The sequence below is a fragment of the Lytechinus pictus genome, chromosome 10, assembly GCF_037042905.1.
Source record: "Lytechinus pictus isolate F3 Inbred chromosome 10, Lp3.0, whole genome shotgun sequence".
In the NCBI taxonomy this organism is placed as follows: Eukaryota; Metazoa; Echinodermata; class Echinoidea; order Temnopleuroida; family Toxopneustidae; genus Lytechinus; species Lytechinus pictus.
In genome coordinates, this window is record NC_087254.1 from 36630418 (window position 1) to 36644829 (window position 14412).

The following is a 14412-nucleotide window of genomic DNA, read 5'->3' on the forward strand; positions in this document are numbered from 1 at the left end:
CTTGATGTGATCCTCTGTAAACACCTGTGGTGTAGTTTTAACACCACCGTTTTTATAGTTTTAAGTCTACCAGAGGGGACTGAATCGAGAGGAGGAGACAATAGATGAGAGAAAAGGGGGTGATAAGATGTCGGATTTGGGTAGATAGATGGAGTCTTGATATTTATAAGGAACAATCAGAAATTGAAAAAAAAATAGGGTATGAAAACAAACTTATATCGTAATAACTCCGTGGCATTCGTGATATTTAATTTGTGTTACGTTAAAATTGTACATATAATATGATAAGCGAGGAGGTGGGCAAAAGGCCAAAATGCCTTTGTTAATGACAAGCCAAACTGCGAAATAGAGGCGTATAGCCCGCAATGTTACTTTTCACGAAGATTAAGTGATTTTCCATGGAAAAGTACTGCATTCATTATAAAGGCATATTTCATGATGAGGGTAAAAAGGGAGAAAGAGAGAAGAGGAGAACAGAGACGGGAGAAAATAAAAATCCAAAAGAGGGGGGGGGGGGGGGGCTAGAGAGAGAGAGAGAGAGAGAGAGAGGGAGAGATTGTGGGGGGGGGAGAGAAAGGATGCGGAAATAGACACAGGGGCATTGAGAAATAAAGGAGACAGTGGCTGATATACACAATGCTAACAGAGGATTTACGCAGACACACATACACAAAGATACAGTAATTTTCCATGACGTTATGTTATTCCCTACGTCATAATATGTTAAAATGAAAATTTTGCATGTCGTTGAGACACAATAGTATACAAGAGAGAAAGAGAACAAACAGCAAGAAAGAAAGAAAAAAGAAAGAAAGAAAGAAAGAAAGAACGGAAAAAGAAGAATTAACATGTATTGTGCATTTTTTTATTCGTTAATGATCGAAATAATTAGTCGTTATAAGAAAAGAATAAGTTTTCTTTTGTTAATTTGAAGATCATGAAACCAAATAAAAAAGTGGAATGTGTGCGGTTGTGTGTGAAGGTGTATGGGAGGGTGTGTATGTGTGATGGTTTGTGCGGTTTGTTTATTACCCTTTTAGATGAAAATTTCCTCCCACTGTTTTTATATGCTTCTGAATATAAACCTGACATTATTCAAATGTGGAATAGTCTAACGGCCATGTCTACACTAAAAACAACTTGATTTGAATTTTTTTTTTATACTACTACTACTACCACGGCTATTTTTTACTACTACTACTACTACTACTACTACTACTACTACTACTACTAGAACTCAAAGAATAATGCCGAATTTAGCACCTTTTTTTATCTTATACAATCATGTAGTGCAACAGCATTCCCTCTTTGTTACCAAATTTATAGTTTTAAATGTTTTTCACGGAGTTAAGAGTCAGTTATATTAATTTTAAAGGGGGTACTCCAGGCCAAAAATAGTATGATTTGAAGAGATTTAGGGCCTTTTCACACGTGAATCTTGAATCATCATTGTAATGATGATTGCTATTGTTATCGTGACTGTGATTAGCGTTGTGTGATTCTAATCCATTTCTATTTTGTTTTTACACGTGCTAAATATTCGTCATTAGCCGCCGTATTTTTCACTGGAATCATCATTCAAATTACGATCTTTAACCGTTTGAAGGGCGTGAAGTAAAATCAGACAAACAAAACACTGAAAATTTGATCAAAATCGGACTAAGAATACCAAAGTGATGACAACTTAAAAATTTGCATTATTTCAGTTAAACGGTTTTGTGAAGTCTTCATGAATATTCAATGAGCAAACTGATGATGTCACATCCCCACTTATTCTTTTTGTTTTTGATTATACGATATTATGTTTATTCACACTTTCCCCCCAGAACTAAAAAAGTTGGATTGACAACTGATTTAATGCATTATAGATAGCAACTGCTGCAACTTTCGTTGCAGCAATTGCAACGAAAGGGACATATATCATTCATACATAATGTGCAAAAATGAAATAATTAGGATTTCATGTAATAACGTATATAAGAAAAAGAAAGTGGGGATGTTCACAAAACATTGTTCAATTTCAAAATTCATTGACTTTATTTGTTATGAGATTTTGATAAAATTCTCAGCATTTTGCTCGGTAAATTTTACTCTATTTATTTACATATAAATATTTTCAGCCCGGAGTACTCCTTCAAAGGTATTTTAAAGGCATTTTAAGCACAGTTTTATAGGGCTTGATAAAAAAATGATAGGCAATACAATGGTAAGGAGGTTTGGTGGACCCTTACTCATGTCTTCTTTTTACGTTTATTGAGACAAAGATAATGACCACACTTTTTTTTTACAGTATACACACCAACAAAAATATACTTTTACTCAAACAGAATACCATAAATACATATTAAAGGTTTTTTAATTAATATATTTTAGCAATATTGTTATCGTTGTAATGTAGAGATAATCCATAAAGCTTATCCAATCCAATCTAATAAATATTTGATAAAGTGCATTTTCCTTTCGGTTTAAATCACTGCACACACACACTACTCCATGTTTGGGCCACTGAAACAATAATTCAACACCTCAGAAGAATCAGCTTAGTACATGCAATACACTTTCCTATAGCTCAATGCTGTAAGCAGTTAACAATAGATAGATAGGATTTATTGGTTTTCTTGAAATGGTCAACAGATGAGGCAGTCTTGGCTGCAGCTGGTAGATGATCCCATAGTTTTGGATTACTTTCCACAAATTCTGCAACACACTTGATTAACAATATTTACATTGTCATACAGACTGCTTCTGCCCACTTATTTATCTTGCCTTCGAATTTGCCATTATATAGTAATTTCATGTGGGGAAAACTGAAAAATTCAACATATGTTAATGAACAAATAAAGAAGTAATGAAATATTAAATTCACACTGGAAATCCGTGTGATGACAGTAAATCAACTATATACAATTAAACCTCCTATACCAACTTCAGTGAATTGAATGAAATCCCCCCCACACACACACACACACATACACCTTTCTAAATCGTAATCACTGGGCAACACCGTACTGAAAGTAGGTTTGGTCCATTTCGTCTCGGCTACGATGGTGTGAAAGTTACATTGTGGGTAATGTTGCGTTGTAATGGTAAATAATTGTGATTTCTAATCATCCACACACAGAACATTGAAAACACAAAAACTCGTCCAAATATGAATGGAATAATAACCTCTTACAGCTTCTTAAAAAAAAAAAGTGGCTTATGTAGCCGACTTTGACAGCTCGTATGTCAGATAAACTCTTTCCATCGTGTTGACTTTCAGTGCACTACACAATGCAGAACATTTTTTAAGAAGTGGCAATAGTACAGTAACAAATTGTCAATTTCGATTACCAAATTCCTCTATTTCATTTTGAAGAAAGGACATAAGATCTATCCTAACAGAAACGTTCAGATTTCGTTCATTTGATCATTGTAATCTATAATAAAGGCATAATTTGCCGCTCTCATTGTTTTGATTATAATTAGCTTATAATTAGCCATTGATATACCATATAGTTGCAAGACATCATTGCTATTCTTTCTTTCGATCGATGTCCTGATCACTTGTATTCTTCTTGGCGGTCTTCGTCGTGGTCATCTTCGGCATCGACGTGCTACTATCAGCTTCTAACAAGAAGCCATCTCGTTTTAAGATACTGTCAGTCCCCGTGTTCCGATTGGTGATTCCATTGGATATCTTGAACCATGTTGCATGGTGGATGGAAACAAGAGGCTCCAATAGTCACCACCCCAACTGTACCATCTGGAACAGGAAGATGAAAAATAAAATTTACTCAACTTATAATAATCTATCGATAATGACAGAAGTGAACACTAGCTTGATCACATTTTTGCGAAATAAAAAAGTTTGAAAATATGTTTTAAAACACATGTATCAAAATAACACGCTTTATAGTCCAACAAACACACATGGTCACATTTTGCCTAAAATGTAAATGCCTACACGTGCCAATGTGTTTGACGGTATCGAATAGGGAAATTCACTCTGATGATTAGTTGGTTTAATAAAAGAAAAATCGAGAAAATAAAAATGAAGGTTTAATGAAAATCCATAAAAAGAATAATGGAGTTATGATTTGTTTTATTGACTATGTGACGTTAGAGAGCGACGAGAAGCCCCTCAACATGTCATGTTATAAATTCCACAAAATTCCATTTTCTCAGACCTAACATAATTTTGCTGTTTTCTATCGGATAATTCCAAATTAATGTCGTTCAGAAGAGAACTGAATCAAATTCTTTTTCGTCTGTTTGAAATAGAAATTTGTATCACTATTATCAGGGATATTGTCATTTCTTTTTTTATCATGTTTGAATCATTTAGAATACATCACATTATTTGAAATATGGTGAGGTAAGTCGGTTCATTTCCCAAATAGCATGAAAACCTTTTAATTCGTGCTATTTTTGGTATATTTGAATGCGAAATGGGTATCTCTATTTGCTCACCGGTTATTTTCCTGAGGGTCTCCGGAGTTTTCTGTGAGGATGATTGTTGATGAGACCCCTGATCAGATGGACGTGCTCCTCTGTATGTTTCGCATTCCCGTACAGCTGTACCGGATGGTTGTATGGTTGCCGACTGGAAGGGGCGGACCTCAGGAAGGCCTGTGCCAACCTCTTGAGAACATTCTGTGGAAATAAGGCTTTGTCTTGAGAGTCCTGGTTCATCCAGGCCATGAACTTGGACAAGGTCATCCTCGTCAAGGTGGGATTGCTGGACTAGGTCCAACATGTCCAAGGGGTTTGTCCTAATGGTCATTTCACCTAGCTCTATATCATGTATATCGGCTGACCTACTAGAAGACCGGAAGCAGCACAATTCCGGCATCTTCATTTTCTTATGATAACGTAGACATACGTAGAGTAAAATACTCAAGACAGTTAGAATAATGAAGATAACTAGAACAAGCCAGAAAGGAAGTTCGTAATGTTCTTCACCTATCTTTGGGAAAGTGATGTCCATTCCTGGTGTTGCCTTTGAGTTACTGGTTTGTAGAACAAAATTGGTAGAAGGTAGGACTGTCTCACTGGACTGTGGTGGAGGGGTCGTGTTAACAGCCAATGTTGGCGCCGGTGACAAAACGTCCGTTTCTGGTAAAGAATAAGATAAGATAATATAAGATAAGATTGATTTTATGTATACACGGTTAAAAAGCTCAAGCAGTTTTCACTGATTTCCATTGGGGCCGTGTGGGCCCTTCAATGGTGGGCATATCAAATACAATAAAAAAAGAAATTGAAATTGCGATTCAGCATCTTTCCAAGAAATATCCGGTGACATTCCTTTAACTGTTGTTGCTGGTAAGCTGTGGTACAAACTACCAACCTTCCTGAAATTGTTACATCTGTCATGTCTGTGGAACAGCTGAAAAAAAAAGCTCTTGAAAGGTCATCTTCATTTCTCCACTAGTCTCTTCAAAAATGTTATAGTTGTTGGGTGGCCAATTTTGTAATGGAGCAAAAACAGTAAAGCGGGGTTTTTTTTAACAAGGAAAAGCATATCAAGATATCTCCTGAACTGGATTTGATTAATTAAAGGTGGATCTCCATGTTTACATACATGTATGAAACGTCAATGAATGAGAATACAAGTGTATTTAAGACAATTAATTCAACATGTTCAAAGGAGATAAGGTCTGTTAATCATACCCCTCATATTCCCATATGAATTATCATAAAGTAATTTCGATAGCCTTATGGTTATGCCATATTTGAGAAATAATTACCATTGGATTTTCGTTATGCTTGATCATAGATGTTTGCACAGCGGAAGATAACTCTCTTTACAAAGAGTGTCACATCCCAAGACCATTACATCTTTTTTTTTTTTTTTTTGTCTTTGTCTGTGTGTGAGAGTGCGCGCGCGTTTGTGTGTTTATCAATAACCAACATAACCAATAATTTGAAACTCACCAGTAGGCGTATAAGGACATGATGTTAGGCACTCATCAGCGCCTGGGCAGTACCTTGAGCATGGCAAGCACAGCCCCATGAAATTGCTGAAGAACTCTCCTTGTTCACAATTCTCCACTGCTGACGAACACATTTTCAAGATACTACAGAAAATCAGCATGCCCGGTGGGAGATGCTTGAACGAAATTACGGCCATTTTGAATGGTACTTTTTCACCTGCATGAAATAAACACAAAGTAATGGAAACAAAATGTCGGCAAATGTAGAAATTGAAGGCAAAAAGGGTGCTTAATAACCCGTTTAATTATCATGTGAAAAAATGCAGTTAATCAATTAAAAACAAAGGGACATACCCAGCATGATAAACATTTTACAGAGACACGTGCACGCACCAAGCAGAACTATAAACACCTGATAGGCCTAATCGTATAACCATGCAAGCGCAATTGAGAAATAGACATCAATGGCGGGCTTCAGTGCGATGAATTCCGATCCAAAGGAGAATCTAAACCAATCACAAACAGGTAATGAATTCTGAGCGGATGTAAAACGAACTTGTCACAGATTAAGCCAATCAAAATGCAAGAAATCAAGTCAACAACCGCTATTACGCAAGGATGATTGAAAAAACGCGGGAAGTCAAAGTACAGGCCAGCTCAAGTACACAATTTCTTTCCAACAGTATAAACCAATCATAATCGAGTATGCACGCCTGTACCCGTGTAATCGAACGTTGGATATGAAGGAAAGTACAGAGAGGAAGGGAATTTACACACACTAACGTGAGCCATCTATTGTAGCTAACTCACTTATTTCTATGAATAAAGCAAACAATTGTATACCGACAAAAAGGGACTTCTCGCCCCCAAAATGTTCATTTGTTCATTGTGTGGTATTAAATACAAACCAGTGGTCCACCACCATACACACAATCACCCCTTCACACACACACACCGTCCAAAAAGATTTGACAGGCTAGTATTTTATTCAAAGATTTTTTTAAAAGGAATTGGAACAAACATTCTTATAACTCATGTACTACAATTCATTTTTGTTTACATTGGCTGAGCAATCTTAGTTTAAGATTAGATCACTCTTCACGATTTGAATACGACAAATTCAGATTATGCGTTATGCTGGAATAACTTCATTGTCCAAGAAAGATGGTGAAAATGAATACAATTTGAGAGATCGCTTTCATTTCCAGTATAGACATTGGAATTGGGAGAGACATTCCTTTTAATATTTATATTTCACTTGTTCTTTCTTCGTTACGTCGTATAAATCAAAAATATTTTACAAGTCCAATGGAGAGGAAATTTTCATAAGCCGTGCATGGTGGCTCAGTGGTAATGTGTCCGCCCTCTAAACGGGAAGTAGTGGGTTCGATCCCCAACCCTAGTCACGACAAAGATTACAAGCAAAGCTCAGGGACCTGGGAACGATTTTTTCAGTGGGGGTGCTGAAATCTCTCCTCAGAGGTGGGGGGGGGGGGGGGGGAGGACAGACACAATTGAGTTTTCCATAATTACACACACATCACACACACACCCCAACACACACACATATATATATATATATTATATGACAGTCACTTCTTAGCTTTCTTCTTATAAAAGAACACAAATATATAATTAGATAATTGGAGCGCGAAGCGCGAGCTTTTTTTGGTATAAATTTCATGTATTTTGTCCTGAAAATTGAACATTTTGAGCAATGTTTGTGGTCCAAGATGCGTATTTAACAATTTATGTAATAATAATTGTGAGCGCGATCAGCGCGAGTAGATATTTTTATATACGCTCTGGCCTGATCGAAAGGGACGTGTTATAAGGACTGTTTGCAGTTACCCATGAAGACGATACATATATCAACAATCAAATAATGCGAGCGCGAAGCGCGAGCTGAAAAATTTGACATTCCGACCTAAATACTGGACATTCTAAGCACGTTTTTTAATTATGAACAGGATAGGTATATATACAATTGATGCGAGCGCAAAGCGCGAGCGGAAACAAAAGTAAGATTTCAGACCAAAAAAACGAGAGATTCTAAGTACTTTTCTAATCATGATGAGGATAGGTATAAAACTATACAATTGATGCGAGCGCGAAGCGCGAGCGGAAATAAAAATGAGATTTCAAACCTAAAACGAGACATCTTATGCACTTTTCTAATCATGAACAGGATAGGTAAATAACTATACAATTGATGCGAGCGGAAACAAAGTTGAGATTTCAGACCTGAAAACGGGACATTCTATTCATGTTTTGTAAATCAAGAAAATTATGGGTAATTGGATATATTCTTAAATTAATAATGTGAGCGCAAAGCGCGAGCAGAAAATTTTTGATATTCCGATCTGAAAGAGGGTGAATTTAAACACTATTTCAAGTAATGTGTCGGAAAATTCTGAAGTGGGGGGGGGGGGGGTTCTACAAAACGTCGTTCATTTTCATTACATTTCTGTCATTTATCATACCTACCACTAGATTTCCAGGAGGTGCGCTGCCTATGGAAAATAACACACAGCACCCCCCAAATTTTGGGGGTGCTTCACCCCCAGCACCCCCGCTTCCCAGCCCGTTGGGACATGGGGCAGGGCGAAAAAGACTGTAAAGTTTGATTTCTATTGTCTGACTTATAATTATAAGTATACATTACACGGGCGGTCGGGCGCCCGCTCACTTAATTGATTCGAACCTGGAAGTTTCAAGTCCAACCATCCCATGTCCCTCCCTGCTATCGAAGAGTGTGTATGGTTATCACGTATTGCGCGCGACCACGTCTGTATCGGAGTGCTGCCCCGCTTGAGCTTGATTGAGTCGCGTTATAGGAGGGATGTTATTGGAATATGTGAAAGACTATTAAATGATTTGCGATTGTCGGATGTGATAATTATGTACATTATAACATATTTAAAAAAATACAGGGGGAACCTGGTTTCGTGGGGGTGCTGTCAATGGAAAATAATACACGCAGCACCCCCAGGATAATTTCTGGGGGTGCTTCAGCACCCCCAGCACCCCCGCTTCCCAGGTCCCTGGCAAAGCTATATGCAGCGCATTATTGGGGAAGCTAATTAAAACGTCATAATTTGCAGTGATTTGTTATAATGCTAATGCTAATGTATAGGGCAGAAAGGCAGATTCATATTAAAGGAAACCAAAATCTAAGAAGAGGAGCAATCTTATTGGAAAGAGTAAAATGAGAGGAACAATTTAAAACAAGTTTCATCAAAATCGGTTGTGAAATAAGCAAGTTATGGAAGTTTGAAAAGTCTTGTTGTACTTTCTATGGGGATCCTCAAATTGGCAAACGTGCTTCAAAATTGCTGATTTTGTGGACAACTCTCCATTTGTTTTGTACACAAATTTTCAGATTTTCCTCATTATCTTTCAAATTGCATCTTGCCTCCTTCTGAGCACAACATATGTCATGGGAATATATAATTCACAGGAGGAGATAATGTGAAATATGTAAAATAAAGGGGGAAATCTGAAAATTTGTGTACAAAATAAATGGAGCGTTGTCCACAAAATCAGCCATTTTGAAGCACGTTTGCCAATTTGAGGATCCCCATAGAGAGTACAACAAGACTTTTTAAACATCCATAACTTGCTTATTTTATAACCAATTTTGATGAAACTTGTTTTAAATTGTTCCTCTCATTTTACTCTTTCCAATAAGATAACTTCTCTTCTTGGGTTTTGGTTTCCTTTAAATATATTATTGTATAATTACAGAACTATTTTTTGTTTTGGTAATTATCATACATGATTACTGTATGCATCTTTATTTTTATCTTCCGATTGAATAACAAGTTTTTGCTTTTGACATCATTGAGTCTTTATATTAATTTCATGGTTTCCATGTTGCCTCTCGCATGTCTCGTTTGCACATAAAACAGGAGAGCAAATGTATTTTTAAATACCGAAGATGATGCCCATTAAAAAGAATGAATCAATACCATAGTGATTTAATACACCCAATTTGTAAAAAGAATGCTGTGTCATTTTAAAAATTCGGTTTATTTTTTCTTATCTGATTTATTCCATTCCCAGATCACTGGACTAACTTAAATATGCATTGATATCTACTCAAAAGACCATTACGTCCATCTGAAAATGACTTATACTAAAGCATCTCAGGGCCAGTCAATGGTCAGAGCATATTGATTATTGTCGGAAACTGAAGATGAGGGAAAACATCGAAGGCCTGATTCAGTAAGTGCGAACTCGTCATGAGCATTTATGTTTGTCTTTACATTATTGTCAATATAGTTCTTGTGTACGGCTCATGAATCATTTTTCTTGATAAAGCAAAAGTAGAATTAACTGCAATGGAGAGAAAAAAAGCAAATATGGTAAACGAGTCATTGGCAAAACAGGAGGGGGGTGGGGTAGGCTTTTATATGCATGACCGAAAGGGAACAACAGGGTTGCTTTCCAGGACTCCAAACGCAACTTTCTTTTTAAAATTCGGATGATTTTTTTTTCATATAATTTTTTCTTTTGGAATAATATAATATTCAAAATTTATTTTAGTCATCATTTTGATGGACCTACATTATAAAAGATAGTACTTTCTCGTGGATCCATCTCTTTTAAAATGATATATGAATTAGCAATGTTCTTGTACTTTTTATATGAACTTTGCTTTGCCTCTCAAATTGAAACCGAAGCTAAAGTCAAAACTCACTTGTAACCACGGTATGAACTGCCCTAATAAAGTCGATACTGACGATTATTATAAGGTGTCTGAACAAGACAGTGTATGCGCAGAGTGACAACTAATCACTGAAATCACTTCAAACACGTAGTAGTGGGTCCATGCTTCAAAGAAGCAACAAATATGGCCGATAATACTTCGGAAGCTGTATCGCGATCTTTCTCTATCTCTCTCCTCTCTATCTCTTTATCTCTATTACACGCCTGTACCCGTGTAATCGAACGTTGGATATGAAGGAAAGTACAGAGAGGAAGGGAATTTACACACAGTAACGTGAGCCATCTATTGTAGCTAACTCACTTATTTCTATGAATAAAGCAAACAATTGTATACCGACAAAAAGGGACTTCTCGCCCCCAAAATGTTCATTTGTTCATTGTGTGGTATTAAATACAAACCAGTGGTCCACCACCATACACACAATCACCCCTTCACACACACACACCGTCCAAAAAGATTTGACAGGCTAGTATTTTATTCAAAGATTTTTTTAAAAGGAATTGGAACAAACATTCTTATAACTCATGTACTACAATTCATTTTTGTTTACATTGGCTGAGCAATCTTAGTTTAAGATTAGATCACTCTTCACGATTTGAATACGACAAATTCAGATTATGCGTTATGCTGGAATAACTTCATTGTCCAAGAAAGATGGTGAAAATGAATACAATTTGAGAGATCGCTTTCATTTCCAGTATAGACATTGGAATTGGGAGAGACATTCCTTTTAATATTTATATTTCACTTGTTCTTTCTTCGTTACGTCGTATAAATCAAAAATATTTTACAAGTCCAATGGAGAGGAAATTTTCATAAGCCGTGCATGGTGGCTCAGTGGTAATGTGTCCGCCCTCTAAACGGGAAGTAGTGGGTTCGATCCCCAACCCTAGTCACGACAAAGATTACAAGCAAAGCTATATGCAGCGCATTATTGGGGAAGCTAATTAAAACGTCATAATTTGCAGTGATTTGTTATAATGCTAATGCTAATGTATAGGGCAGAAAGGCAGATTCATATTAAAGGAAACCAAAATCTAAGAAGAGGAGCAATCTTATTGGAAAGAGTAAAATGAGAGGAACAATTTAAAACAAGTTTCATCAAAATCGGTTGTGAAATAAGCAAGTTATGGAAGTTTGAAAAGTCTTGTTGTACTTTCTATGGGGATCCTCAAATTGGCAAACGTGCTTCAAAATTGCTGATTTTGTGGACAACTCTCCATTTGTTTTGTACACAAATTTTCAGATTTTCCTCATTATCTTTCAAATTGCATCTTGCCTCCTTCTGAGCACAACATATGTCATGGGAATATATAATTCACAGGAGGAGATAATGTGAAATATGTAAAATAAAGGGGGAAATCTGAAAATTTGTGTACAAAATAAATGGAGCGTTGTCCACAAAATCAGCCATTTTGAAGCACGTTTGCCAATTTGAGGATCCCCATAGAGAGTACAACAAGACTTTTTAAACATCCATAACTTGCTTATTTTATAACCAATTTTGATGAAACTTGTTTTAAATTGTTCCTCTCATTTTACTCTTTCCAATAAGATAACTTCTCTTCTTGGGTTTTGGTTTCCTTTAAATATATTATTGTATAATTACAGAACTATTTTTTGTTTTGGTAATTATCATACATGATTACTGTATGCATCTTTATTTTTATCTTCCGATTGAATAACAAGTTTTTGCTTTTGACATCATTGAGTCTTTATATTAATTTCATGGTTTCCATGTTGCCTCTCGCATGTCTCGTTTGCACATAAAACAGGAGAGCAAATGTATTTTTAAATACCGAATATGATGCCCATTAAAAAGAATGAATCAATACCATAGTGATTTAATACACCCAATTTGTAAAAAGAATGCTGTGTCATTTTAAAAATTCGGTTTATTTTTTCTTATCTGATTTATTCCATTCCCAGATCACTGGACTAACTTAAATATGCATTGATATCTACTCAAAAGACCATTACGTCCATCTGAAAATGACTTATACTAAAGCATCTCAGGGCCAGTCAATGGTCAGAGCATATTGATTATTGTCGGAAACTGAAGATGAGGGAAAACATCGAAGGCCTGATTCAGTAAGTGCGAACTCGTCATGAGCATTTATGTTTGTCTTTACATTATTGTCAATATAGTTCTTGTGTACGGCTCATGAATCATTTTTCTTGATAAAGCAAAAGTAGAATTAACTGCAATGGAGAGAAAAAAAGCAAATATGGTAAACGAGTCATTGGCAAAACAGGAGGGGGGTGGGGTAGGCTTTTATATGCATGACCGAAAGGGAACAACAGGGTTGCTTTCCAGGACTCCAAACGCAACTTTCTTTTTAAAATTCGGATGATTTTTTTTTCATATAATTTTTTCTTTTGGAATAATATAATATTCAAAATTTATTTTAGTCATCATTTTGATGGACCTACATTATAAAAGATAGTACTTTCTCGTGGATCCATCTCTTTTAAAATGATATATGAATTAGCAATGTTCTTGTACTTTTTATATGAACTTTGCTTTGCCTCTCAAATTGAAACCGAAGCTAAAGTCAAAACTCACTTGTAACCACGGTATGAACTGCCCTAATAAAGTCGATACTGACGATTATTATAAGGTGTCTGAACAAGACAGTGTATGCGCAGAGTGACAACTAATCACTGAAATCACTTCAAACACGTAGTAGTGGGTCCATGCTTCAAAGAAGCAACAAATATGGCCGATAATACTTCGGAAGCTGTATCGCGATCTTTCTCTATCTCTCTCCTCTCTATCTCTTTATCTCTCACCCTTTCTTTCTCTTTCTCACTTTATCCCCCCTCTCTGTCCGTCCATCCTTTTCAGCGTTAACCTCCATCATGATTTCTGTAGTGCATTGATGTGATTACCACTTTTTAAAGTTCATTATCCGATATTGTTTTAATTCAAACTTGGAGAAGAATATGATAACCTGGAACTAACAGCAAATTGCGAAACGTATAAAATCATTGGTCTCACTGAAAAATACTATGTCTTCTCACCTTGAATAAAACCTTCCAAACATTCGGTACATGTACAATGGATATGATGTGTAATCCTCTATTTGGAAATAGGTCCTCCGCTTTCGTAGTTACAATCGGCCTCACAATAATTCCAAAATACAATCTCTGCTCATTTTGAGTCCGGTGTTTTTTCGCTTCATCAAATTATTTTTGCGCCAAAAGTCTAGCATTCCAGTTCCTACCCATTTACCTGCATACCAGCACTGAGCTCTGAGCTAGGTACCACCATGGACCTACTAGCAAATTGTAGGTCCATGGTACCATAAAGGCTTCAGGTAGGTGAATCCCCATTACATCATCCGTCTATAACAAGGTATGAAATAGTCGGCTTCTATTTGATGAGCACCCGCCCTTTATCTTTGTCGATGTTTACACATACATGAAAACCGGATCTAAGTATTTTTGGTGTGTGTGTGTGTTTGTTTAAATTTATTTACTCAACGTGCGTTCGAGAGGTAATTGAACTTCTCATTGTCTGCTACAGGGACAGCTCATGAGCGAGCTGGACCACGAAACCGATTTTCCTCGTATCGCAATTATTTAAGTTTGTCAGTGTCAAAGGAAGACTTTCCCCATAGTTTTTACTGCAGACTGGGATGTATCGTCATGGATCATTTAACATGTTGTGGTTGGTTAAAATAGACACTAGTTATTGCTATCAGGGAAGTATAGGAACCTCCCACTTCCCTGTTGGGAGTATCATACATTCCACAGAGT

At 36.4% G+C, this 14412-nt stretch overlaps 1 protein-coding gene and 1 long non-coding RNA gene across 3 annotated transcripts in view; one reads left to right on the forward strand and one right to left on the reverse strand.

Moving 5' to 3' along the window:
- Positions 1-2344: 2344 nt before the first annotated feature.
- On the reverse strand, positions 2345-13976 carry LOC129270624 (uncharacterized). Of its 2 annotated transcripts, none has more exons than XM_064105994.1 (4): positions 13675-13976; positions 5920-6135; positions 4453-5097; positions 2345-3745 (listed from the first exon to the last, which is right to left on the reverse strand). In XM_064105994.1, the coding sequence occupies exons 2-4, from the start codon at positions 6113-6115 to the stop codon at positions 3642-3644; spliced, it is 945 nt and encodes a 314-aa protein (XP_063962064.1). In that variant the 5' UTR covers positions 6116-6135; positions 13675-13976; the 3' UTR covers positions 2345-3641. The 2 variants fall into 2 exon arrangements, with proteins under 2 accessions (XP_063962064.1, XP_054763952.2); XM_054907977.2 differs by lacking the exon at positions 13675-13976 and adding an exon at positions 6273-6672.
- The window catches only part of LOC135155770 (uncharacterized), a 41534-nt gene continuing 37077 nt past the window's right edge, over positions 9956-14412 (forward strand). The window contains exons 1-2 of the long non-coding RNA XR_010294956.1: positions 9956-10145; positions 12580-12741. This is a non-coding gene — a long non-coding RNA (uncharacterized LOC135155770). The remainder of the gene's footprint in view (positions 10146-12579; positions 12742-14412) is intronic.